The following is a 27455-nucleotide window of genomic DNA, read 5'->3' as shown; positions in this document are numbered from 1 at the left end:
ATTGGTTAGTTTGACGCTCAAATGATGCTGCGACTTGATCTTGAGTTTGGGGCAAACTCCTGAGAAGTTGTATAATATTTTTCCACAACAAAACATGTTTTCTTATAAATGTCCCTTATCATTTCTGAGCTCCCTTCTCACATGACAAGGTCAGCTCTGGAGTATTGAAAATTCACTGGTGGAGCTTTAGGCCAGCACTTCACAGGACCTCATTCCTTCTTCCTCAAGCACTCTTCATCGGAACAACTCTGGTTGCACACTACTGTCACCCCTACTCACAGGTGTTCCCAGACCAGGCTGGCCTTGCCCACTGTGTCCTAGCACAGGGCCTAGCACTTGGGCATGGGTGATAAATGGAGAAATTTAGCAGATCTCACCGGTCAAAAGTCACAGAAAGCTATTTTTGACATGGCTCAAGCAGCGTAAATGACAATGATTTTTACTTGGGAAGAAAAACTTAAGTTTCCCTTTAAAAAATAAAAGTAGCAGTCTGTCAGTTACCTCACTAATTCCTTGGTAACAGTGGACCTAGCTCTTATAGATAAGTGGAGGGCTGCTTGGAGCGGGGGCAGACAGGACAAGGCCTGAGAGGAGGTGGCTGCCACTTTTCCTTCTGGACAGTGTTTTAGAAAGTCTGTTTCCTGAAGAATCTTAGCTTCCCAGGTCTTCCGTAGGTGTGTGCGAGTCTCCCTCCACACAGCCACTCTGCCTGTACTGTTCTCTAACATTTCCACTTTCCTCCTGACCGAGTCTCTCGACCTACCTGACTGACAAGCTTCCCCACAAATTGTTGTATGCTGTTGAGTTGATTTCAACTCAGCCACCCTATAGGACAGAGTAGAACTTCCCCATAGGGTTTCCTAGACTGTAATCTTTACAGGAGCAGATCACCAGGTCTTTTCTCCCCCTAAATTACTCCACTGAAAACATATTTGGCTGCTCCAGGGGTAGTTCAGCCCCCAGAGCTTGGCCCCTCTTTCCCTCCAGGCAGGCCTGGTATAGCCCCTCAGCCCACCATCTGCGCCCTGCTTTCCCCTCCAAGCCCATGCCCTCCTCTCAGCCTTCTCTCATCTTACTGTCCATGCAGTCCTCCCCCGGGCAGGAGTAGAGCAGGGAGAGGTTGAGAGCTGTTGCTTGCCATCCTTGCTCCCCAGCAGAGGAGCCTGGTGTACTGGGAGCATCCAGTGAAGCTGAGACTCAAGAAGTAGGGCTTTTTATTATTATTACTATTATTATGGTAAAAATACATATAACAAAACATTCATCATTTTATTTTTTTGTGGTTGTTGAAAATATACACAGCAGAAGTCAACAGTTTCTGCATGTACAATTTAGTGACATAATTTCAGCCACTTTTATATACACAATTCATCGACATAGATGATGCTCACTATGTTGTGCAACCATCACCGTTATCTGTTTCCGATTTTTTTCGTCACACTTAACAAACTCAGTGCCCCTTAAACAATAACTTCCCCTTTCCTGCTCCCACCCTCCACCCCCGGTAACCACTAATAAACTTTGATCTCTGTGCATTTGCCTGTTCTAGTTGTTTCATGTAAGTGGGATCATGTAATATTTGTCCTTTTGTGTCTGACTTGTTTCACTTAGCATGATGTTTTCAAGATTCATCCATGATGTAACGTATATCAAAACTTCATTCCTCTTTGTAATTGAGAAATGTTCTATTGTTGGGGAAACCACAATTTGTGTATCCATTATCTCTTGATGGACACTTGAGCTGTTTCCATCTTTTTGCTATTTTAAATAGTGCTGCTTTGAACACTGGTGTACACGTATCTGTTTGAGTCTCTGCTTTCAATTCTTCTGTTTTTATGTATAATTTATTTTTGTTGTTGAGAATATACACAGCAGAACATACACCAATTCAACAATTTCTGCATGTACAATTCAGTAACACCAATTACATTCTTCAAGTTGTTCGATCATTCTCACCCTCTTTTTCCAAGTTGTTCCTCCCCTATTAACATACAATCACTGTCCCCTAAGTTTCCTGTCTCATCTTTCTAGTTGCTGTTGCCAGTGTGATCCCACATAGATAGACCTTAAAAGAGCAGAGTGTTCAAGGCACACATTCTTTACTAGTTAGGCTAAACTATTATTTGGTTTAAAGAAGACTTCAGAGGGTATTTTTGGTTTAAAGTTTAAGGGCAGTAGTTTCAGGGGTTCATCTAGCCTCCGTGGCTCCAGAAAGTCTGCAGTCCATGAGAATTTGAAATTCTATTCTGCATATTCCCCCTTTTGATCAGGATTCTTCTATAGAATCTTTGATCAAATGTTCAGTAATGGTATCTGGGCACTATCCAGTTCCTCTGGTCTTATAACAAAGGAGGCAGTTGTTCATGGATCACACATTACATTTCCTCTCCTCTTTCTGACTCTCCTTCCTTTCTTGCACCAAATGAATAGAGACCAACTGTACCTTGAATGGCCACTTGCAAGCTTTTAAGACCCCAGACACTATGTAAGGAACTAGGAGGTAGAACAGAAGCACTAAACATGTTATTAGGCCAACTGACTGAGATGTCCCATGAAACCATGACCCTGTACCTCCAAACCAAGGAACCAAATACCATGTGGTGTTTGGTTGTACATAAGCAGCCTCAACAGCTACTCTTTTTTTTTTTTTTTGGTCATTGTTGTAAATACTTATATCAGCTTTTGGCAATTCAGCTTTTTACAGGTATACAATTTATTGACAGCAGTTACATAAATTGGTCATGCAACCCTACCCTTATGCAGTGCAATTTTTCCATTACCATAAACCAAAACTTTGGCCTCTGTACATTTGCCTCTTCTTGTCTTTTTATATAATTGAGATCATACAATATTTGTCCTTTTGTGATTGACTAATTTCACTCAGCATAATGTCTTCAAGCTCTATCCATACTCAGGACTTCATTTCTCCTACTGACTGATAGTATTCCATTCATTTTGTTTGTCCATTCATTTGTTGATAGGCATTTAGGTTGTTTCCACCTTTTGGCTATTGTGAATAGTGCTGCAGTGAACATTGGTGTGCTCCTGTCTGAGTCTTTACTTTCAAGTCTTTTGTCTGCTTTCAGTTCTTTGGTTGTATACCCAGGAATGGAATTACTGGGTCATATGGTAATTCTGTGTTTAACTTTTTGAGGAACTCCAAACTGTTTTCCCAAGTGCCTGCACCATTTTGCGTCCCCACCAGCAGTGTACGAGGGTTCCTCTTTCTCCACATCCTCACCAACACTTGCTTTCATTTTCCTGATCATAGCCATCCTAGTGGGTGTGAAGTAGTATATCTCACTGTGGTTTTGATTTGTATCTCCCTAAGAGGCAGGGTTTCAGTGGGGCCTGCCAAGAGCGGACTAGGCACTCTGCCAAGCTTGGATTTATTTTGGCTGGGTGCGGCCTGGCAAGCCTGGGGCTGCTTTTCTCCTGGGAGGACCCTGGAGAGCCTCGCTTAGCCCTGGGGATGGGGGCGGGGGTGGCAAAGGACACTTTTTCTTGGGGCAACCCTTGGAGGCTCCTGGAGCTGTCAGATTGTGCAAACCCCCTTTGGAGGCGGGGAGGGGGGATCCTCAGAGGCTGGGGTAGGGCTCCAGCCCTGCCTGGCAGCCAGCTCCCCAAGGTCCAGCTGTGAAACTGGGTGCTGGTATGTGGGTCTGGGCTGGTGCCACTCTGAGAAGAAAGAATTGTCCAGAGTTTGGGTTTTGCCACCTCTCAGGCTTATCAGCATGCCCAGTTGGGTACTGGGCTGGGCTTTATTTACCTCTGATGTGGGTCCTGAGAGGAGCCCTGGTTGCTCAGTGCTGCAGTGCTTGGCTGCTAATCAAAAGGTTGACTGTTCGAACACACCAGCCACTCCATGGGAGGAAGATGTGGCCAGCTGCTTCTGTAAAGATTATACCCTAGGAAACTATGGGGCAGTCCTGCTTTGTCCTATGGGGTTACTACGAGTTGGAATCAACTCCATGGCAGCGGATTTGGTTTTGGTGGGTTCTGAGAGCAGGATGGCTGTCTCAGACCTTCTCAGCTGAGCAGACATCTTGCTCTAGAAACACTGATTGTTGGATTGTCCTGGAAGTGATGGGTCTTCAATTGCTATAAATTAGTTTCTCAAGTAACAAATGTAAATAGAACATTTCTTTCTCAAATACAGGTTTGTGAACTGTGGTGTGTTTATTTCACTGTCTTTTTCCTTCTAGGACAACCCTCCATATGATAAGGGGGCCTTCAGAATTGAAATCAACTTTCCAGCAGAATATCCATTCAAACCACCGAAGATCACATTTAAAACAAAGATCTATCACCCGAACATTGATGAAAAGGGGCAGGTCTGTCTGCCAGTAATTAGTGCTGAAAACTGGAAGCCAGCAACCAAAACCGACCAAGGTGAGACATGCTCTGTATGGCTTTCTAAGGTGGTACCCCTTCTAGGGATGCCGCTGGGGAGTAGAGAGCTCTGGTGTCCCTTCTGATGCCATATGGGACAGCAGAGTCCAAAGAAATCCTACCTGTCAGCTCACATGAATGCAGGACATACTGCGGTGTTGCCCTTGTCCTTGTGAGGACGGCATATCTCAGTGAAGAGATGGCTGTGCACGGGGATTTGTGGAGGCCCTCCCTGTACCCAGCCCTGGGGTTCTCACAGGCCAGTGGGGATGCAGAGACAGACACACCCAGAGGTTTGCTGGGCAGGTGCAGTGAGGAGGGTGAGCACTAGGGCCACCAGACGTTTTCATGACAGGTTGTGGGGCTGCTTACGGTGGGCAGGGGAGCCACGTTTAAGGTGGCTTTATGTAGCACTTGGCACTTGGACTTGAAGGAAGGAGGAGTTTGGAGAGGGCCTTCCAGGGTAAAAGAAGGGCACTAGCAAAAGTCCAGTGACAGGCAGCAGAGAGCGGTGGCGCAGCATGGTTGTGTGCGTGATGAGAGGGAAGGGGTGAGAGTCAGGCTCGTGGATGTATACCCAGATGAAGGACATAGTGGCTTTAGGGGGCCTGGAATTCCCGAAGTTGGCTGTGGCTGTGTGTGTCCAAGTATCCTGGAGTCTGTGTGAATACACACATGCATATTTTTCTAGGAAAAGTATTTGATTTAGCATTGCGGTCTGCCTCCTTATTGTCCCCTGAAAGTAACTGGACTCTGTTATGGACAGTGTCTAGTTTTCATTTCTTAAGTTCAGGGCTTTTTTGTGAAATCCTAATCTCATATTTTGGTGGCTTCCTTGTGAGTAAGTGCCTGAACCAATTTAAGATTTGTTCAGGATCAGTGAGGGGTCCTTGGGTGGCATAGACAGTTAGCACTCTCCGCTGCTAACTGGAAGGTTGAAGTTGGAGTCCACCCAGAGGCATCTTGGAAGAAAGGCCTGATGGTCCACTTCCGAAAGATCGGCCACTGAAAACTCCATGGAACGCAGTTCTATTCCGACATACACGAGGGCACCATGCGTTGGAATCAACTCGATGGCAGCTGGCGGTGGTGATTAGATCAAAGAGAGTGAGGCTGGACTCGAGAGGCTGCAGGTGGCAGCTCACAGTGATTGATGTAAACAGCTTTGGTGGAGCCCTTGGAAGGTGGAGTTGAAAGCCTTTCACTAGAAAAGTTGAGCCTCGCTCATGTGAAATAATCGTGAAAGGAGGAAGAGCACACGTCACGGTCACACTGCTGAGTAGTCAGAAAGGAGGGCGTGCTGAACGCTCAGTCAGAATAGAAGGAGCTCCAGTGGCCTTTGTCACTTGGCCAGGTAGAAGCTGATGTTTCTAAACGCTTGAAAAAGGTGGTCCTGATTTTTTGTTTCTGTATGAATCCCAGTCTGTGTTGGAAGCCTGATAGCTACATTTGTTCAAGGGTGTCTTGTCAGCCCTTTTCACAAATTCCCAGTGTCCCTTGTCAAGTGGCTAGGGAGGGAGAAGTCCTGCCAGGCCAGGCTGCCCTGGCAGGCCCCGAACCTCAGACTGCTGGGCCACAAGGAGTTCCGAGGACACTTCCTTTACCTGAGGCTCTAGGGTGGGGGTGCGGTGGGGAGGCTCTCAGTGTTCGTACTAGCAGATGAGTTAAGCTGAGCTGGAGCTTACTGTAGCTCAGCCAAGGAGCCAGAAGTGCACCCAAAGGGACAGAGGAGGATGAAATGTTCATCAGAATCATCACTACAGAAATCTAAACGTGTTTACGTCTGACCAAATGATTGCAAGTGAGTTCTTAGGGTTAAATAGACAAAGAGCAAGCTCGCAAACAGAATATCTTCTTAGAAAGCAAGTTTTAATAATTAGCAAATGGTTTTATACTGAGACATGAAGCACTGTCACAATCCTGAGGAGAAGTAGGGAGCCTGAGTATCCATAACGGAGCAGGGAACTCGTCACAACGCCCCTCCAAAGTGCCTGGCCAGTATGCCAGTGCCCTTCCTGAAACACTGGTGAAGCAGTAATTCCCGTGGTGGTAGAACCATTTCTAATCAGGGAAAACCTGGGAAGCCCCCATTTGTGCTGTAAGGCAAACATGGTTCAGGCTTCCAAGCCTGAGAGGAAAACCGCACAGCCTCCCACTGAGTGTATGTGCGTTGCCGTGTGCCATGGGACTGAACCGAGAGCAAGTTTCTGGAGATGCTGTGAGAGGGATCCTTCAGATAGGGCTACTTCCCGGTGGGGCCACCGTCCCTGGCTGGACAGGAGGGATTCTTGGGTGCTTACTTTAATAGTAATTAATGCAAGCCTTCTATATTTTTTATGTACACTTCTAAATTTATTTTTATAATTCATTTTATTTTTTTGTTCTTGTTGAAAATATATACAGCAAAACATGTACCAACTCAATAATTTCTGCATGAATAATTCAGTGACACTGATCATATTCTTTGAGTTGTGCAACCATTCTCACCCTCTTCTGAGTTGTTTCTCCTCCATTAACATGAACTCTAAGATTTCTATCTAAACTTTTGAGTTGTTGTTATCAGTTTGATCCCACATAAATAGTTCTTTAAAGGAGCACAATGCTCAATCCAGACATTCATTTTTTTTTTTTTTTAATCACATAAAGTATTTATTGAACACTTAGGAGCAGAGTACATCCATTTATTTATCCACTGTAACACTCCACAGAGTTTTCATTGTTGATGGGTGGCCACAAGTCGATTCCGACTTATGGTGCCCTCGTGTGAAGGGAGACATTCTTTACTAATTAAGCTAAACTACTGTTTGGTTTAAAGAAGACTTAAGAGAATATTTTTGTTTTAAGGTTAAAGAGTATCTCAGGGCGATAGTTTCTGTTTTAAGGTTAAAGAGTGTCTCGGGGCAGTAGTTTCAGAGGTTCATCCAGCCTCCATGGCTCTAGAAAGTCTGGAGTCCATGAGATTTTGAAATTTTGTTCTGCATTTTTCCCCCTCTTGATCAGTACTCTTCTATAGAATCTTCGACGACAACATTCAGTAATGGTAACCAGGCACCATCCAGGTCTTCTTGTCTCATAGCAAAGGAGGCAGTTGTTCATGGAGGCAATGAGCCACACATTCCATTTCTTCCTCCTGTTCCTGACTCTCCTTCTTCATTGTTGTTCCAGGTGAATAGAGACCAGTGGTTGAACCTTGGATGGCCAATGCAGGCTTTCTATTAAAAACAAATGAAAGTAGTTTTCCATTGGAATTACTAATACAACATTTCTCTTCCTCTTTAAAGTACTTGTATTAAAAAGTGAGGTGATCTAAAGAAGTATATTAAGTAAATACTAATTTAGGCTATGTGTGGATATATGGCAAATAGTGATATGCCAAGAGTTGAAGTTGGGAAAGTAGAAACAAGATAGCTTTATCACCATTTCTGTTCAGATTTAAAACAAAAAACAAAAAAACGTTGCCATCAAGTCAACTGTAACTCATGGCAACTACCTATGTGTCAGAGTAGAACTGCTGCATAGGGTTTTCATCTTTTGGAACTGGATCACCAGACTTTTCTTCCAAGGTGCTTCTGTGGATTTGAACCTCCAACCTTTCGGTTAGCAGCCAAGTGCTTAAACATTTGCATCACCCAGGGACTCGTGCTCAGTTAGGCAAGAGTGAAAAAGAGAAGGGATAAATCTTCAAAGAGACAGAAATATACTTCCGGTGCCCGTTTCCTCTAGAATAACAGCGGGGCTGTGTCAACAGGACCCAGTAATCTCTGCCCAGATTGAATTGGAGAAGCATGCTGCTCGCCCAGCCCCAGCCGCCCTTCCCAGGCCTCACCCCTCCCTGCCCAGGTGCCCGTCTTCCTTACTCAGCCAGGACCATTAGCCATATATGGGCCACTCTGTCCTCCCCGTTGCTCCACTGCCTCACCTGGGCTCACTGCAGTCTGCTGCCCTGTCTCACTTCAGCATTACTAGGCACAGTTGGGGGCTGGTGATCTTTGGCTGCCTGGAGACTTTGTGCTGTCGCCCCCATTCAGCAGTGCCATTGACTGGTTGTGCTTTTTACAGATGGCTTTGTGCATGACACAGCCGGCATGAGTATTTCGATTCATTCCTTGTAATGGTGGGGTGAAAAGCATGGCCCCAGTAAAGGAATTGGTGTTGGCAGTCTAGAGGGAGAGGTGGGAGCACCGGTGGCAGCATTCTAGAGGTGCTGATCCCATTATGGGTCAGGGTAGGTGTAGGGAAGAGCATGAGAGGGCTTAAGCCTACGTCCTGCTCCTGATGTGGCCTCTGGCTGCTGGCCCTTGGCCCTCCCATGCTGTCCTCACACCCACGTGCATGTGCAGTCTTCCATCCCAGGGCTGTTCTTCCAGCACCTCTGGGACATGGTTGTATTGGGACATAATGCACTGCCAGGGAACATTGCAGAAACCACCACTCAGCCGTTCATGTGACGTCTGCCTCTGGAAATGACAGTTCTGATGCTGGTGGGGGTTATCAACCAGCAGTTGGATGGGTGGTTGGTTCAGAAGCTCCTATGGGTCTTCCAGGATGGGCTCATTATGCTCTTACACAGGGCGGGCCTGGCCAGGCCTCCCTCCTTTCATGTGCTCACTCAGTAAACTTCCATTGAAATTGCTCTGAACCAAGCATGGTGCTGGGACAGAGCAAGGGCACACACACTAGCCCCTACCCTTGAGAAGCTCGGCGCACACATGTGGCGGGGGGATGGGGAAGGCATGGTCAGTGTGTATGGGGGAGCACAGCAGAGAGACCCCAGGTGTCAGGTCAGGAAGGAGGGGTACCACTCTGAACAGTTCTCTGCTGTAGTGTTTGCTGTTTGCCATCCAGCACTTTCTCCTAATTACAGAGGAAAGATGGGTTGAGCTCCGGTGGTTAGAATTTTGGGTGGATGGGAGGTTGCTTTGTCTGAAAAGCACTTTAGATGTAAAGCAGTGTGGAAATCAGAGTTTCACTTCTAGGATGAGCTGCCCTTCTTGAGACCATGCTAACCCCCGATGCCTTGTCCTTCTCTCGGCAGTAATCCAGTCCCTCATAGCACTGGTGAACGACCCCCAGCCCGAGCACCCTCTCCGGGCTGACCTAGCTGAAGAGTACTCTAAGGACCGTAAAAAATTCTGTAAGAACGCTGAAGAATTTACAAAGAAATATGGGGAAAAGCGACCTGTGGACTAAAATCTGCCACGACTGATTCCAGCAAGTGTGAGCAGAGACCCTAGCAGTGTATTCAGACCCCCATCAAAGCAGGACTCTGTGGAGAATTGATGCGTGCCACCGCCTGGCGTCCGCTTGTGGCAGTTACTAACTTTCTACAGTTTTCTTAATCAAAAGTGGTCTAGGTAACCTGTAAAGAAAGGATTAAAAATTTAAGATGTTCTAGTTCTGCTTTCTTTGTTTTAAAAATCACTGCTTCAGTCTTTTTCGAAAGAATGGTGTTTCTTTTCTTGTCCAAATTTATCCAGAAATCTTCTGCTTACATTCAATAGCCCATAAGGTTTTAAAAAAAGGGGGTGGGGGGAAGGTCATCGTTTACCTTCTTCCCCAAGCCTTTGCAACCCCCTCTTTCTTGCATTCAGTTTATTTTTCACCTACTCACTTCCCCAGACCCAGGCCCTGTCTCCTCTGCAAAGGAGAAGAGACGCTGCTGGCATTTCTGTTGGCTTTTCTTCCGTGTTGCACTGCCTGGTATGGAAGTTAGTTCCAATTCTCCTGACTCCAGTGTATAGCATCCTTAAAAAAAAAAATTAAAAAACAAACACACACTTCTTAAAGAAAAAAGTTGTAAAAGGGAAGCCCAGCTATTGTATAAAACCCTGGCTAATGTTACCACGATAATGTTGATTAAATGGGCAAACCCCGCTGTCTGTGTGGTGATTGAACCCCAGCCTGGCGCTGGCCTGCTGGGGGAAGCCCACAGTAGCAGGTCTTTGGTGCCTGAGGGGTGGGCCTGCCAGCCAGAAGATGCTGTTCATGTGTGTGAAGAATTTCTCACTAGGAAGGCTTCTCAGGCTGAAGGTCAGCCCTCTTCACTGCAGCCCTTTTGGAAGACCAGCTGGTCATTAGCAGAAGAAGCTAAAGCCAAAATATCCATGTGAAATCCCCAGCGCATCTGTCACCGAGCTCCGTCAGAATGTGCCATGGAGCTTGCGCTCCACCTTTGAGCAACGGCCCCATCACAGCCTTCCCTCCACACAGCTTGGTTCTTTGCGGGCTCGGAACTGGCGGGACTTGGCTTTAGACAGCACTGGTCTGGGGTCGACGTCGTGCCTGCTGACCCCTTAGGAGCCAGCCAGCCAGCCCAGGAGCAAGATGGCTTTCCCTCACCCTTTGGACTCACAGCGTTTGCAGAAATCCACCTCCACTTGAAGCTCACTCAGTAATATCCTTTCAATGTGTTTTATATTGTTTTGACTGCCTTTTTTTGTAGAAATAAAAATTGACCTTAGAATTTATCATCAGATGAACTTGTAAAGATTTGAATGTTCATGTCTTTTGAAAGCAAGTGGGACTGCCCCTGAAAGAGTACAGAATACTCACCACGCTGACACCCAGAGGAAGCCAGTGGTCCAGATGCTTGGTGTCAGCCACTCTGTGTCGGCCACTGGCTGCTGCCCTTCTTGGCCATTTGGGGGGCCAGGTCCTGTGGAGAAGATGGTGTAAAGATGCTTTGCTTTTTGTTTTAATTTTAGTTTTATAACTTGAGATGGTTCCAGGGCTTACCATCTTGGTGTTCCCTGCGCAGAGGTGAGCGGTGATGGTAAGTTTGGCAGCATATGTCCTTTAGTTGTCTGGGCACGCACCTCCACGGGGTGTAAATGAACCCAGCCTCTGAAGTCCTAGGTACACAAGGGGCAGGTTTCTGGAGACTCCTGTGTGCCCAGCAGCGGCAGGAGCACCGGGTCAGCATTTCCACACCTGTCTCTTCATTAGTAGAAAAGGGAAAGTGGACTTTATTTCACTCACACTCAGATTTGTAATAAAAGGCCAAATTCTGTCAAAAGCTATCCAGACAAGCCACCATTTGTTCTCGTTGCTTCTCCGAATCCAGATACCTTGCCATTCTTGGAAACAGTCCCAGCGCTTCGTGTTTATGCTGTTGTAGCCCTGCCTGCCTGTCACCACCTCACTTCTCTCTGCTCACCACGGAGGAGACCTCTGTGCCGGCAGCCTCTCAGGGACTCAGCCCTGGCATTCACACCCCGTGGTTTGTCCCAGCAGCAGAGGCTTGGCTGTCTGATGGCAAGTCAGTGGATGGCCCCTCCCGGGGCCTAGGCTGCCTGCCTGTCCAGCTGTACGTCGGCTGAATTATGGCCGAGCCCTCGGAGCAGGGTGGAGCAAGGCCAGGCAACCCAGGCTGCTCCAAAACCAAAACACTGGCCCTCTGGAGGAGGGGAGAGCTGTTAGCAGCCCCTGCCGCCGGCCCACTCAGGAGTTCTCGTGGTTCCTCCAAGTGCACCGGGTCTCACCCTGCCCCCCCTCCCAGTGGTGGAGAATAGGCTGAGATGCTGCGATCCCAATTCTGCTGCCCTTAATAAAAATGCTTTCAGACACCGGATTGGCCTTGTGGGTTTTCTTCCTGGGGCGGGGGGCACCAGGGACCTGTGTCCTGGGGGGCTGGGGAGGGGGCTGTGGCCTGGGGCCTGGAGCCTGTGCTCTTAGGGAGCTTCTGCCTGCCCCTCTCTTCCCTTCCCAGCCTCTTCTGTTGGAGCCTGCAGAGGGACCTGGTGGGTATCTGTGGGTTGGGACACATACTTCCACGTGTAGGCACATCACTTCTCACCTTTCAGCCCCTAGACACTGACATGATCCACATTGAGCAGGGTAGGAACCCTGGTTCCAGAAGGGTGGCTGTCTTGATCAAGGTCATGGATCTAAGGAGGGTGTGCTTGAGGTCAGGGTCCAGGCCAGCACCCTGCCTGTATCTCCCAGTGGCGGTCTTCTAATACACTGCAGCCACAGCACCTACCGGGGGGCAGGGCCCAGCCAGGCACATGACTTACCCTCTGGCCTGGAGTTCGACACCAGCAGAAACCCAGCCTACACTCAGAGCCAGGGCTGCAGGTCTGGGGAGAGCCTTCCAGGATGTCATTTTACAAGGGAGCAAAGAGAAGAGGCCTTGCCTTTGATCACCAGTGGGTGGCTTGCCCCAGGCCTGGCATTTGATCCTCTGTGGGTCTCAAGAAAACCCTGTGGGCACTGTTATCCCTGTCCTTACAGAGGAGGAAACTGGCTCACAGTGACTTTGCCAAGACAGTACAGATCCTTCCAGTAGGGCTCTTTGAGCCCAGATGCAGCCACAACCCCATCTTGCCAAAACAAGAGGCCACAAGACCCTCTCTCAACTTCTTGTTTGTGGGAGCCACCATTTTCATGCCTCTGTTAATTGTTCAACATCTGGAAATATGTGTCTACTTAATCCCTCGTACCTGTGCCTGCTGCAGCCTGGCTGGGGGCCCAGCACTTCCTCATTGCCTAATCCACAGGCAGGTGGCCCTTTGGCCCGCCCTGTTTCCACTTTGTCCATCTGGCAGTGCCTCCATGCCACACCCTGCAGGCAGCCCTCAAACCCAGCCCAGAGGGAAGCCGGCTTGGTCTCTGTTCTTCCCGCCCCATACTAGGCTGGCTCTTTGTATCCCCACTTCCTGCACGCAACATGGGGGAAATGGCCCCAACCCGAGAGGGAATAGATACACAGCTGCATGGCTCCCAGTGCAGCGCCTGGCCTGGGCAGGACTTGGTATGTGGCCCTGTCCCAGGTGACTGGAAGGTTGCCTCACAGCCAGCAAGGCTCCTGGGGAACCATGCTGGCTTCAGAGAGGCTCAGAGTGGAAAGAGCTATCTTTGGGAGCACTGAGCCCAGCCCTAACACCCTACAGAGGCCATGACAAGAGCGCATTCCCCAACCTGTCCTGGCCCCCACTGTGCTATGCTTCCCTTTTTCCTCCTGTGCAGCCAGATCATACCCATTGTATGTGTCCCTGTGTAATCCCCTTGCAGGCCGGCTGTGTCCAGGCAGAGCAAACCCTCTATCATGAGTAATGAATGGATGACAACAGTAACTGACTTGCTACTGCCCCTTGCCTCTGTCCACAGTGGGGGCCAGGACAGACAATCCAGCGACCACCCAGACAATAGTTCTTTATCGTCCTTTCTCACTTGTGAGCTGGGCCTCAGGTGCTGGATTCTTCTACCTCTGGCCATGTCCCCTTCTCTCTGTCTCATAAATACTCATGGCTCCAAGGGTTGGTTTGGGCCCTCATTTCAACTCACCTCTCCCTCCCTGGTGATTGTAACCACCCCACAGCTTCATTTGGCATCTACAGACCCCAAATCTCTCTCTTGCCCACCCACACCTCTTCCAAGCTCAAGCTCCACACAGAAAGCTGCTTCCTCCCTCAGAACGCCTCCACAGCAGAGCTCCTGAGAGAAGTGCCTTTGCCAACAAGCTGCTTCCTGGCCAACCCTCATCCTAGCTCCAGCCAATGACCCACAAGAGCGTGGTCAGCCTGCAGTGGGCTGAGTGAGGGCTAGGCAGCAGGAGGGACCAACTTCACAGTGGTTCCAATTCCCAGCAGCCTGGGCCCCCGGACGAAGGGACTGTGGTTGGCAAAGTCCAGGTCAAGGAAAGGTTAAGATGGAAGATGGGCCAGGAAAGGGGGCTGGATCCACAGTCAAGGAGAGGGGTAGAGGCAGGAAGGAGCTCCCACCCTCACCCCTTCAGGAAGTCACACCTTGGGAGACTGCCTGGCCAGCAACGTCCACTTGATACGTGCCTGGGCCAGCCTAGGGCACAGTGTGTGTCAAAGAGATGACCGAGTAGGTTAAAGCCCTGCTCTGCCATCTTTACCTCTAGGTCTGTAAAATGGGGACAATGGTGCCTGCCTCACAGTTTATAAACCTGAGATTGAGACAAGGCGACAGGACTGTTTGGTGTCCCATCTGCCTTTCTGTCCTCTGCAGTGGGGCAGGACTCGGTGCTCCAGAAAACGCTCTTTGACTATCTGCCATATCAGGGCCTTTGATCCAGAGCCAGACTGGGACCCCAGGCCACCCATACATCACCAGGACCAATTGGGAATCTCAGGGTCCCCTGTCCACAGAAGATCACCCCCCCTAGAAAATTTTAATCCATTCCTGTGAGCAGAGTTTCCTAGGTGGTGCAAATGGTTTGTGCTCAACTGCTAACTTAAAGGTTGGTGTTTCAAACCCACCCAGCGGCGCCACAGAAAAAAGACCTGGTGATCTACTTCCATTAAGATTACAGCTAAAAAACCTTATGGGGTTCTACTCCGTAACACACAGGGTCACCACAAGTCAGAATCGACTCCAGGGAAACTAACAACAATGAGCTTAAAGGACCCCTTAGGATCTATCCTTTGGGACGCAGAGGGCTGCTTATTTAGAACAGGTGACTTGTCTTAAATCAAAATTTGAGATACGTAATATGCCTCCCAAGAAGCAGCCTGGTGAGATAATTTTCTCCCATCCCACCCCACCCCACCCCACCCCCACACCCCCCTAAAAAAAGAGAAAAACCTCAGCATGAACAAAAGCAGGACATGCGGAGTCTTGGATATTTTCTCTGGGATACTGACCTGGGAGTTGGTTCTGTGTCCATTCTTGTTTCTGTGAAGGTTTCCTGGCACAGTTTATAAACTCCTCCAATTTGGTGGCGAAGTGGTTAAGAGCTCAGGCTGCTAACCAAAGGTCAGCAGTTCAATTCCGCCAGCCGCTCCTTGGAAACCCTATGGGACAGCTCTACCCTGTCCTCTACGGTCCCTGTGAGTCAGAATCTACTCAAAGCCATGCAGCAACAATTTAGAAAACACATGGTACTTTATTAATGCAGTGACCTCAACCCATGGTCCCTAGACACTGAAGATGTTTAAAACCCAAAAGGGCACCAAATTCTCCGCAGGCCAGACCCAGATGTTACAGGCTCGCCCCAAATGCAGCCAGAAGGGGCCGCAGAAGCTCTGGCCGTCACTGAGGGGGCATCGCCAGGCCGGGGAGCAGGTTTCAGATGGCAGCTCTAGGCCCTGGTTCCGGCCTGTGTGGGGACTCCACTCTGACCCTCTGCACTAAGAAGTATTAGTGTTTGGCTGTCCATCGGAGTCAGGGTGAGGAAGTTTGCAAGGAGGGCTCCAGAGTGGCATCCCCAAGGGTCCCTTCCCCGAGCCTTTTGGAGTCCAGATCGTCTAAGGCGCAGAGCTGTACGCCATCCTGGGCGAGCCGGGCCCTCAAAGTGGGCGCAGTGAGGACACGCAGCTCATGCAGCCGCTCCCAGGAACAGGAGAAGGCGTCTGGGCCCTCACCGCAGCCCCCAGCTGGCGGCACGCTGGGGTACCCGGGGTGTGCCATCAGCTCCACTGTCAGGGCATGGCCCGCCGGGACGTTTTCCAGCGCCCGCGCCAGCGCCCCTGACACTCGGTGCGCAGACATGTGGCGGCCGCACGTGCTCAGGCCCACGAAGGCATCGGTCCACCTGCGGGCGCGGGGGGCATCAGCTGAGGAGCCAGCTGGAGCGCGATGGGTGACACTAGGTCGAGAGAGGGGAAAGGGGCCTCACCGCAGGCCGTGGCGGGAGAACTGGTCCACGGCTGCCCGGGCGTCGCGTCCCACGGCGCAGGCGAAGGCACGCGCAGGGGCCTCCAGCCACGCGCAGTCGCCAACACCGCGCTCCAGCGGCAGCCGGGTGAAGCGCACCCCATAGGCCTGCAGCGCTTCGGCGAACACCTGGCACACGCCTGCCGGCAAAGAAGTCAGGGCCAGCGTGTCTCCTGGGAGGAACACCTCGCCTGGGAGCAGCCGCCCCCTTCCGGGACAATGTTCCCCTCCCCTGGGAGCCCCCCTGCACCCCCGGGGCACTTCCCACCCGGGAGCATCCCACACCTGGGAGCACGTGCACGTGCTGGTGCCCGTCCACGTGCGTGGGGTCCCTGCCCAACAACTCCCGGAAGCGGCTCAGCTGGGCCTCCAGCTCTTCCCGCACCTGGAGGGGAAGGATTGTAAATCCACTGAGTTTCCGGGAGGAACTGCCGAGGAGGCCCTCTCTATGTGCCTGCTCCAGTGCGTGAATGACAGACCGCCAGCGCCGCTCCTGGCCCTAACGGCTTCTCGGGGCCCGCGGAGCCGGGCCTTGAGTCCCTGTGAGCACCCCTGCAGCCGCGCCCACGCACCTGGGACAAGGCCACGTCTCCTGCCGCCACCGCCTCCCGGAATCCCATTTTGCCGAGGAAGAAGCCTTCGGGGCCGAGCAGCGACGAGGCTCCGTGGCGGGCCGGGCCCACGGGGCGGCCCTCGGACAGGTTGGCGTGGAGACCCGTGGGGATGCTGTGCCTGCGAGCGGAGCGGAGCGGGCGCTCAGACGGCTGCGGGCGGGGGCGCCCAGAGGTTCCCGCCTCGCCCCGCCCGGGCCCTGTAGGGGCCGCCCCTCACCTGCGAGCTAGCTCTGCCGCGCTCTCCGCGGCCGCGCCGTTCACCAGCAGGGACACGCTGGTCACTGCCCCCACCAGGAAGGCCTCCACGATGCCCTCATCGCGCCGAGGGCAGTAACCAAAGTCGTCCGCTGTGACCACCAGCCGCACTCGCGGCCGGGCCATAGCGCTCTGGGCCGGCTGCTCCGGAGCGGCGGGAAGGGGGCGGGACACTTTAGGCCCCGCCCCCGAACGCAGCTCAGGGCCCCGCCCCCGACGCGCGCTCGCCGAGGCCGCCCTCCCTCTTTGTTCTTGCCACCTGCAGGTACTAAGCACCTGACACTGACCAGCCGGCTTGCTTCCTCCCTCTTTATTGCAGCGCGAGGCGTTGCCTGGCTGCAAAAGTGATGTTTAATTTGAAAATACAAGAAAACTAAAGAAAAACATCCCAGAGATCTCCACCGTTAACTTGTAGTGTCCTTCTAGTATTTTCTCTAAGCAAATAAACACACCCAATTCCTCTTCTCCCCACCCAAGGATTTTTTGTGTAGTTTTGAGAAGATAAGGATGATCACAGAGATGCTATCTTGTTCTTGTAAGGTTTCATTCCTTTGATAGTGGCTATGATTAGCCATTTATGTTCTTTTTCAAATTGCCTGTCTTGTGATTTTTCTAAGAGACTTTTACTTGTAAAGCTTCTAAACTACAAGAAAAGGAACATTTTATGTAAAACTTGTGCTTTCAGTTTGACATTTGCTTTTTGGTGTGATGGGAGGGGAAGCTGAAGGAAAATACGTATTACCAATGATTCTTTTAAGAAAGCATCAACTTTTTTCCCTCTCTTGAACCCCAGGCCACAGCTTTTATATTCATCATCTCATTTTTCCTTAGTGGTCCAGAAAAGTTGTCTTTACTGCCATGGTTGATAGCCAGAGTTTTACCTGTAATGTGGCTGTCTTGTTTTCCATACATAAAGTGTGGTATTTGTGTAATGTTTCTGTTTTACAGATGAGGAAACTGCGGCGCAGGTATGGGCAGTGTGTTGCCTGAGGTGACCCTGCCAGGAGTGGTAGAACTAGGACTGGCCTGGGGGGCTCTGGGCTTGCACTGGGCCCCCTAAGTGAGGGGTTATCAGGAGAATACTAAATACTACCCAACTCATGGGGCACTGGGATTAGAGGCCTCACAGAGTCCTTCACCCAGGTCTTGGCAAAAGTGTTACCGTAAAACATGGATTCGAGCCGCCTGCCACAAAGCCAATACTGAGATGGGGTGAGGTAAGCAGCAAGAGGGCTTTATTGTATACCGGTATACACGAGACAGAGGGGAATGGGCTCCTCCAAAGTCTGTCTGTCTGCTGGAAACCGACCAGAGGGTTTTATAGGGTTGGGGTTTAGGCTTGAGGAATCTGGAGAATGGCAGTTTCCCTTTGAGGGGGGCATATTGACCAAATTTCAGACATGTTGACCTTTGTGGGTATTCTTTAGAGGTCCTCTGATGCCATCGTGGTTTTGGTCACAAGATGAGCCCCCATTGTCTGGTTATCTCATCCCAGATCTCATTGATCGTTGTTCTGCTTGTTCAAGAAGAACACAGGTTAATTTTAAACTTTATAGAATCATGGAGAATGGGAGAGGGAAGGGAGGAAACAAACCACAAATCACAACATCACCGGGTATGCAAAAGTTAACTATGCAAGCCATGCAGAAACAATGCTACAATACCCAGGACGTTAGGGCCCTACAATTTCTTTCTCACGCTGCCCCTTTCACAAGGACTGTTATATTCAAGCAGAGAGATGACTGAATTTGGGACATCATCCACCACCACTCTCCAATGGGGAGCTCATGGAAGGCAAAAGCACTGGGGATCTGAAGACTGGTAGAAGGAAACCGACATTTATTGAGCACCTACTGGGTCTCTGAGTCGGAATCAACTTGAGGGCAATGAGTTTTGGAGTTTACTGCCTCAGGAGGAGCCCCTGGATGGTGCAAATAGTTAATGCACTGTTCTGCTAAGCAAAACGTCAGTGGTTCAAATCCATCCGGTGGCACTCATTAGAAAAGCCTGGTGAGCTACTTCCAAAAAATCAGCCATTGAAAACCTTATGGAGTTTTGTCTGACATACATGGGGTGGCCATGATTTGGAACTGACTTCACAGAAACTGGTTTTCTGTTTGTTATTTCGCTTTTCCAACTGGGTCAGGCACTGGAAGTGTTAGGAATGAGTGCCTCCTTCGAACCCCTAAGTTGTGCCATTTGGTGAAAAAATAAGTAACACCCCATGGCTTTGGGGTGAATTCTGTTGGTGATGGGGAGCCTTCTCAGAGGAGGTGACATGCTGAATTTAGCAGGCAGAGGGGAAAAGCAGGAAAAGGAGGTAAAGATGTCCTATTAGGGTGCGGGTGTGCTGTATAAAGGTTTAATTTAATCACCACACTTCCACGTGGAAGGAAGCTCAACCCCATTCACAGAGAGGTTGAGTCACACCTGGTGGGAACAGTAGAGCCAGGAATTGAAGCCAGGTCTGTGACTTAGAGCCGGGACTCTTTCCCGTGCGCCAGGGAGACTCCTAAACAGACCCTCGAGGCCTCTACTCGGTGTAGGGAGAAGGCCCTAGACAGGGAGCGGTCAGAGAGCAGGAGGGTCAGGGCAGCCAGCAGGTAAGACCTGAGGAATGTGCTTGTATCAACCAGAGGAGGTCGCAGTTTCGACCCTTCGCTTCCTGCCTGGGGAAACACTTCCCAACCCCCATCCCCACTACCGGGGCCCTCCTGGTGCAACTGGGCAACTGGGTCCTCCGGCCCTGACACCGGCGCGAATGTGGGCGGGACAGAGCGCTGCGAAGCGGGGGAGGAGCCAAGAAGGGCCCCACCCCACCATTGTGCGGAGGGCCTAGCCGTCCCAAGTGAGCCAATCCGGAAGCAGCATGTAAATGAGCAAAGAGCCGTGGCCCAGCGGCCCCAGCACTATGTGTCCGCGCTCCAGCGGGCGCGGACGGCGCTAGCCGGTGCTGAGCAAGGCGCGCGCTTTGGTGAGCGGGTCCGCCTCAGGTCTGGAGGGAGGGAAGGCCGGCCAAACCAGACCCGGAGATGTTCGGACGCGACGCGGAAGTCCTCTGGGACCCCACTCCCAATGACGCTGCACATGGGCGGCCTGCAAATGCCTGGGGGTCCCTGGCAGAGCTGGGGCCAGTCGCGTGAAAGCCGAGCTGTGCCGGGAGCGAGGGACGCGCGCTGGCCTCAGGGCCACTGTTACCCTGGCGGGCGGACGGATGGACAAAGGGTCGGACCGATGGAGGCCTGGACGAACCCTCACACCCCCATCTCCCCTCCTGGCTCAGAGAGGAGGCTGCAGTTGCACGGCGCAACCGGAGCCAGCCGAGGCGAGGGTCCGGGCCGGCCTCCAGTACCATGGCCAGATGCCGCCACCACTCCGGGTACTTGGCTGATGACGAGGCAGGCCACACCACTTACATGGCGCGGGTAAGTGTGCTTGTCAGGGCTCCGGACCCGTGGCCCCCGAATGTGTTCCCTGTTGACCTGGGCTGCTTAACTGGCAGCTGTGTCCCAAACCACAGCCCCCCTTTTTCATTCCTATTGTCCTCCTCCTTGGGCCTCTGGTCTTCTCCTTTTGCCTTAACCACTCCTCTGAGCCGCAGCCGGCCCCTGGTAACCCTACATCTCACTCCCCGTGTCTTCAGATCTCCGGCGGTCTGGGAGGGGCTAGGTGGACTGGAATCCCAGATGAGGAGTCCCCGGTCTGCTTAGGGAGAGGGCCCCAGTTAGAGAAGCAGCCATAGACTAGGACTGGAGGGGCCAGGACCTCAGGTGACAGGAGCAGCCCGGCAGTGGAGACTAGGCAGGTGGACACACAGGGCAGAATAAAAACTCCAGGAGATTGAGAGGATTTCTTGATTGCGCCTTCTTATAGTTTGGGAGGAACACCACCAGAGAAGGAGCCGGCTTCCAATATGAAGTGTATGTGTCAGGGAAGCTCAGTGTGACCTTAATTAAGTCCCCACTTTTTAGGAGAGGAAATTGGACTCAAGAAGAGCCAGCTTGCCTGGGGTCACATAGCCTGAAAGTGGCAGAGCAAAATGCAGTTCCTCCCACTGCACACTCCACACCCGTCACCAGGGCCCTCCCCTGCAGTCCTCCCCCTGTGGGGCATCCCTGCCCACCTTGATATACCCATCTGCTCAGGTGCAGCCACCCAGGAAGCCACTGTTCCCGGAAATGAGGCCAACCTCCAAGCTGGGTCATGAGCCACACCCACCATCGCTGTATGGCCCTTCAGGCAGCTCAGTGCTCCGTGGCCACCGCCGAAGTGCTTGGGGCACTCAGCCCTTTGGCAGCTTCCTGGACTTTCTGGTCAAGGGCCAGGTGCTGGACAGCCTGCAAACAGTGGTGGAGGAGGCAACGGAACGTGTGGCGGCCATGAAGACAGAAGCTGGGGAGCCCCTGGTGGAGGTGCAGGACCCCATGGAAACATACAGCAAGGGGCAGCGGGCACGGGCCCGGCCCAGCCCCAGTACCGTGTACCGGCACCGGATGCGGCCCAGCCTTTGCACCGGGCACCTCAATAACTACCCATCCTGCTCCAGCTCTGGGTCTGATTCCCGCAGCAGCCTCTCAGCTGGCGGGCTGGGCTTACGCAGCCATGACAACGACCTGGGTGCCCATGGTGTGGGCCCCCTGCCCCCCATGAGAGACAGACTGCTGCTGGAGAGGAACCTCAAGCGGTTGCTGTGGCTGGAGAACAAAGGGGTGAGGTCCGGGGCTGAGGCCAGGGCAGGCGGGATGGAACCCAGGGCCCTGGCTGGGCTGGCGGGGCTGCCCCCAGTGCCTCTCAGAGTCCCCCTCTCTCTGCAGAAAGGCCAGAGTAAACCTTCCTCCCAGAGGGACTCCCTGCTGTGGGACTCGATGGGCAGCCAGGCCAGCAGCCAGTGGACACCAGATCAGCCCCCGTCCTGGTTCTCAGGGTTGCTGGGCTCAGGCTCCGGCACACCCGCAGCCTCAGACCTGGGGCCCACTGAGCGGGAGCTCATCTTCCTCAAGCGGGAGTTCAACAAGGAGATGAAGTCACTGCTGAGCCAACCAGCCTCCTTCGACCTGCCACCCTACTGCTCTGCCCGAGAGCCCTATCACACACTGGACTTCCTGGCCAAGCACCACCTTTTTCCTGCCCTGCAGCGCGTGATCCACCAGGCCGTGGACAAGCTCAGTGGTGCCTGCCGCCCCGACGGCTGCCCCCTTTTCCCGATGGCCTACGAGTCCACCCCAGAACCAGAGCCAGAGCCGCCACCAGGCTCCATGCCATCATCGCCTGACGAGGATCCCAATGACGGAGAGGAGGAGCCCTACGAGTCGCTCCCCACCTCGGTCTCCAGCCCCAAGATGGGTTACAGAAAGAGCGCCAAGGGCAGAGGATGGGGCAAAGTAAAAGAAGGGGGATCTCCCGTGTCTGGCACCCAGGTGGCCACCAAATTCAGGCTCAAGGTGACCCCCACAGAGGAGTTCAAGGTCCCTGGCTCCTCATCCCCCAGGCATGAGGTGCCTGACCTGGAGTCCAGAGAGCAGGACCCACCCCTGCCCACCCTTGGGACCCCAAGTCCCAGCCAGAGGGCCCAGCCCTGGCGGGGCCTGCACATCACCCTGCCTGCCCCTGGGATCGTGGTGGATGTGTCCTCAAGCCATTCCCGCCTCTCCTCCCTGGAGACTCCTCCACTGGTCTCTCCCTGCCATCTCTTCACGCTCTCCCCACGCCCCTCCGCGACAGGCAGCTTCTCCCCATCTTCCACCTCACTGTGTCCAGAGGTGACCTCCTCGAAGAGGAGCCTGGGGGCCTGGGGGACTGCTCTACAGAGGGAGGGCTCCTTCACCCACCACTCTTAGCAGCACTTGTCGCCTGGTTGGGTGCCCAGGTAACGGTCCCTGCCCTGCACTGTGGAAACCTCCTGGGCAGGGGACAAGGTGATAGGGGACCAGGAATCCTGGCCAAGCTACTGCCAGGGGTTGTCAAAGACAAATAAAGGCTATTTTTTATTCTGGGTACTTTTTAAAACTTTGTATGTGAATTTAGGAGGCTGCCCACATACACAGCGTCCTGTCCCTCGTGGATAATAGTTTTAGCCCAGAGTAGGGCCCTGCTTCCTAGGCCTAGTGTCCTCCAAACCAGCTGCCTGAGACAGGCCTCTCCAGCCCCTCTGCCCTATGCAGGGGAGCTGCCTGGGAACAGTGTGTGGAAGAGGTAGGTGACTTCCCTGTGGGGGGACTTGGTATAACCCTCCAGCTCTCCCTGCCACTCATCAAGGCCCGAGCAAGCTCCCTTCCTCTGCAGCCAGGCCGGAACATCAACTGTCAGGAACCTAGGGGGCCCGGGTTGCCAGGGCGCGTGTTAGGCCGACACTGTGACTGTGGCCACTGGCCTTGACCGAGACTGACAGGTGGGACAAGTGTGACAGTGTGGTGAGCAGGCAAGTTGACAGGCATGCAGAACAAGTACTCAGCTGCCAAGTGTGACCAGCATAGTAGGCGTGCCAAGGCTGTACCATTAGCATGACAAGTGGGCATTTGTGATGATCCTGGCATGCCTGTGGTGGAGGGAGTCTCAGGAGGGCCGATGGGGCGGGGCCAGAGGCATGACATTCTCCCTTTTCCTTCCTGGCTGCTTTGCAGAGTCCCCATCTCAAGTTCACCAGGAAGAAACCACTGCCTTCCGTTTCATCCAAGTCCTCCACGTCCCACTTCTCCAGCCCCTGGCACGAGGAGCTCATCAGCTTCCTGGTGGACCAGGCCATCTCTTTGCTCCTCTGCAAGTATAAGTTTGAGAGGAGCCTCCACAAGCAGCTCGGCTTCATCTCCTTCCCAGTTACCGAGCTGCTCCTAGACCTCTTCTTGGGCTTCAAGAAGGTGAAGGGTTCCAGCATCCGCCTGTCCTCGCAGATCGACTGGACCTGCCTATTGCGCAGGCTGGAGGAGGCCCAGTGGATCCGCCAGCTCTCCCACCACACCTCCCGGCGTGGCGCCTCCCAGCGTACCACTGAGTCACCCTCCACGCTGCCCAAGCCCACCACCACCACTGACCAGGATGAGGCCACTGAGCCCTACCTTCCCCCCAAAATGGAGCGACTCAGTCCACAGAAGCCCACTGCCGAGGGGGAGGAGGAGGAGGAAGAACATGAGGAGCACGTCAGCCCATTGGAGCCCAAGCTCTCAGTCTCCTCCAGCACCAGTGTTGGCTCCAGCCCCTCCAAGTCCAAGGACGTGGCCAATGGTAAGATCATCGAGGGCAGTGACGAGGATGAGGATGAGGACGAGGATGAGGACGGGGACGAGGACGAGGACAAGGATGAGGATGAGGACGAGGACGAGGATGAGGATGAGGATGAGGACGAGGATGAGGGCTCTTCTGGGGACAAGGCTGAGTGTCAGGGGCTCCCTGAGCCCATGGTGCTGGTCAAGGTCAACAGCTCCCTGAAGGTGGGTCACGGTGACCCCCCGTGACCTCCCAGGGACCACACCAAGCGCTCGTTCCCTCCTCCTGTTCCGCTGGAGCTGTTGCCCACGCCCACTGAGCAGGGGTCAGACGGGCAGGAATGCCCACGAGGATATTTGCTGAGGCCCTCAGGGAAGCCAACAAGAGAAATAAAGCATTGTTTTGCTAAAAAAAAAAAAAAATTCTGACAAGTTTATTTGGTTTCAGAAAAGGTTCGTGAACCAGCAGCACTGTCTCAGTGAGGCACGCTCCACCAGAGAAAAGCTGGCGTTTTTATGACGTAAAAGGCAGAGAGAGAGAGAAGCAAAACAAAGTAAAGCGTCTTTCAGATATTTTGACTTGCCATCAGGTCATGCAAGAGCAGGACATACAGAAAACCCGAACATTTAAACTGATCTATTTTTTTTTTATTCAAGAAGGTCTGATGACTGCCTGAGCTAAAACTTCTGAGCAAGCAGGCAGGAAAAATGTGCAGACCAAAAAAATGTTTGCGCTTACCAGTGAGGTCAACAACCAAGCCCGTTGCTGTCAAGTCGATTCTGACTCATAGCAACCCTATAGGACAGAGTAGAACTGCCCCCATAGGGTTTCCGAGGAGCGGCTGGTGGATTTGAACTGCCGACATTTTGGTAAGCAGCTGAGCTCTTAACCACGGCGCTACCAGGGCTCCAATGAGGTCAGAGGAGATAGAAATTTCCAGCAGGGGCAGGCGCCTGAGGTGGAATGGTTTAAACCTCTTTAACTCCATCAAGTCTGGAGAATTAAGTACAGGTTCAACAGCTTATGGGGCACAGTTCCTCTCCTGAGAAGTTAGCCCCCCTTTTCATTCCTCCACCCTTACCGTTGAGCACCAGCTTCGGTGAGCCAGGCCCTGGCTGTGGCTGGGCTTCATGGCAGTGGGCAGTCCTACAGCCTCTTCCCAAACACCATGTCGCAGGTACCTCAGGGTCGCCCCTCTCCCCTGGCACCTTGCTTCCTTGTGACCGCCTTGCTGAGTGGCTCTTCTCAACTCTCATCTTCCTGACCCTTAGAGCCTCTTAGGAGGGTCCCCAATCCCTCCTCCTGTGGACATGCACTCACCCTCTCTTTGCTCCCACAGCCACTTATCTTCTGGTTCATGTTTCCCAGCTCCCTCCCAAGAATCTGGAGTTTCCATTGTGGTCATTGGCTTGATGGGCCAAACAGCTGAGCTGTGGCTAGCACCTTGACTTCCTTCAGCCGCGGCTATGGACAAGACAGCTCTCTCTAGAGGGCCTGTAGGTGCAGCAGATGCAGCAGTTGGCAGATCTCCATGTGTGGATTTTGGGTGCCACCAGCCCCCTCCTTGCCTCTGCCTTCCCATGGCAGCCTGTGTCCTGCCCTGTTTCCAGCCTCTCCCCGCACCAGCCTGTGGCATGGCTAGGCCTTGGTAGTAGCTGAGAGGATGCTGGAAGGTCTCCACTCTGCCTCCTGGGTGCTGGCTGCCACCGGGGAAACCTAGTGGATCTCTTCCCATTCCCCTGGACTCTGAACCTCCCCCTGCTTTCCCCTCCACGCCTGTGCATAGAAGCCAGGTCTGCTCAGCCAAGCCTAACCATGATCAGTGGCCCAGGTGTGAGGACACAGTATGACAGAGCTCCCTCTGAGCCAGGCAGAGAGTCCCTTTCAACACTAATCCCACAGCCTGCCATTTGAGGAGGACTTACTCAGTGGCCAGGGCCTTAAGGTGGGTGGTTAGGGACCCATTTTTTTCCACGAAGCTCTTGTGGCAAGGGAGTCCCTGGGTGTCATAAATGGTTAACACGCTCAGCTGCTAACCCAAAGGTTGGCAGTTCGAGTCCACCCAGAGGTACTTTGGAAGAAAGGCCTGGCAATCTGCTTCTTAAAAAATCAGCCACTGAAATCCTATGGAGCACAGTCCTACTCTGACACACATGGGGTCGTCGTGAGTCTGAGTTCACGTGACAGCAACTGGTTTGACTGGTTTCTCGAGGCAATGATCCTTTATAGCAGGAGCTCAGCTTAGAATGCTCATTCCCTGGTGCCATCCACCTCCACCACTGCAGTGTAGGGCCACAGCAGCGCTTTTCATACTTTATTGCCCTATCACTTGGCTGTAGTCGATTGGCCCAAGTGGATCCCTATTCCAAGCTAGGCCAGTCAGATTCTTCACTGAAGCCTGCAGTTCCAGTGGACTGAGAGGTTCTAGTTCCATTTGCGTTGATTGCTGAAGACAAACTTGGGTAGTGCGGAGTAGCCATCTTCTGTCCCCCAACCAGAGAAGCAGAGAAATCCTGCTGGCAGAAAAGAGCCAAGGGGAGAGACTTAAGGCCTGAGAAACAGCAGCTGCCATGCTTCCGGCCAGCTGTCCAGTTCCTGCTGCCAACTCCTCAAGGAGGAAGACAATGTACCCCCACCCCAGCCCCAGAGGTACATGCCTAGGAACTATCTGGGACACATTGTTCTAGAGTCACCCTTCCTTAGATCCTGTTTCAGGTGTCTATTGCTGGGTAACAAAGCACGCCAAAACTTTATCATGCTTCAAACAAAAAGATTCTTTCTGATTAAGAAAAGATAAGGCAGACAGGCTTAGCTGGGCCGTGGTGTAGACTGGGGTTGCTCATGGGGCTGCTTTCAGCTGGGAAGTAAGTGGAGGCTGAGGCTGGAACAGCCCAGGGTTCCATCTCCAACACCTGAGATCTGTGTGGCTTCTCGCCATTTCATAGTCTAGCCTTCACCTCCTTACAGCAAGGTGGCTGGCTCTCTAAGGGGAAGAAGTGGGAACTATGGGCGCTCTACCGCCTGTGCTCAGGAGTCCCAGCATGGCACTTCTGGGCATTCTATTGGTCAGAACAAGTCGAGATGCCTGCCAGATTCAAGCAGAGAGAGGAAGTGGACACCATCTCTTGATAGAGGAGCAGCTTGCAATTGTGGGGTTGGGAGGAATCGTCAATGGTCATGTTTGGATATTGGCTATCATACCTCCCCAGGCCCACAGCTGATATGCCATGAGCAGTCCCTGGGTCCGAATTGAGCCCATCAGATGCATTTATTATTATTATTGTGCTGAAAATACACACCAAAACATTTGCCAACATGTAAAGTTCAGTGACATCGATTGCATTCTTCAAGTTGTGCAATCATTCTCACTAT

General features: G+C 52.4%; 3 protein-coding genes across 5 annotated transcripts in view; 2 read left to right on the top strand and 1 right to left on the bottom strand.

The window, feature by feature from the left end:
- Nucleotides 1-10859, top strand: part of UBE2L3 (ubiquitin conjugating enzyme E2 L3) — a 48681-nt gene extending 37822 nt beyond the window's left edge. For all 3 annotated transcript variants that reach the window (XM_064272357.1, XM_064272358.1, XM_023559394.2), the window contains 2 exons: nucleotides 4206-4392; nucleotides 9428-10859. In XM_064272357.1, the coding sequence (XP_064128427.1) occupies nucleotides 4206-4392; nucleotides 9428-9582 (342 nt within the window). In that variant the 3' untranslated portion in view covers nucleotides 9583-10859. The remainder of the gene's footprint in view (nucleotides 1-4205; nucleotides 4393-9427) is intronic.
- A 4122-nt stretch (nucleotides 10860-14981) lies between these two features.
- On the bottom strand, nucleotides 14982-17019 carry YDJC (YdjC chitooligosaccharide deacetylase homolog). Its single transcript, XM_003419304.4, has 5 exons — nucleotides 16846-17019; nucleotides 16587-16746; nucleotides 16300-16399; nucleotides 15977-16154; nucleotides 14982-15892 (listed from the first exon to the last, which is right to left on the bottom strand). The coding sequence occupies exons 1-5, from the start codon at nucleotides 17007-17009 to the stop codon at nucleotides 15523-15525; spliced, it is 972 nt and encodes a 323-aa protein (XP_003419352.2). The 5' UTR covers nucleotides 17010-17019; the 3' UTR covers nucleotides 14982-15522.
- A 2798-nt stretch (nucleotides 17020-19817) lies between these two features.
- Nucleotides 19818-26400, top strand: CCDC116 (coiled-coil domain containing 116). The gene is made up of 3 exons (XM_023559395.2): nucleotides 19818-20308; nucleotides 21029-22324; nucleotides 23504-26400. Exons 1-3 carry the CDS (start codon nucleotides 20237-20239, stop codon nucleotides 24329-24331), a joined length of 2196 nt encoding a protein of 731 aa, XP_023415163.1. The 5' UTR covers nucleotides 19818-20236; the 3' UTR covers nucleotides 24332-26400.
- Nucleotides 26401-27455: the final 1055 nt, after the last annotated feature.

The sequence above is a fragment of the Loxodonta africana genome, chromosome 19, assembly GCF_030014295.1.
Source record: "Loxodonta africana isolate mLoxAfr1 chromosome 19, mLoxAfr1.hap2, whole genome shotgun sequence".
In the NCBI taxonomy this organism is placed as follows: domain Eukaryota; kingdom Metazoa; phylum Chordata; class Mammalia; order Proboscidea; family Elephantidae; genus Loxodonta; species Loxodonta africana.
The sequence above is the reverse complement of the archived record's forward strand: the minus strand, read 5'-3'. Positions and strand labels throughout refer to the sequence as shown.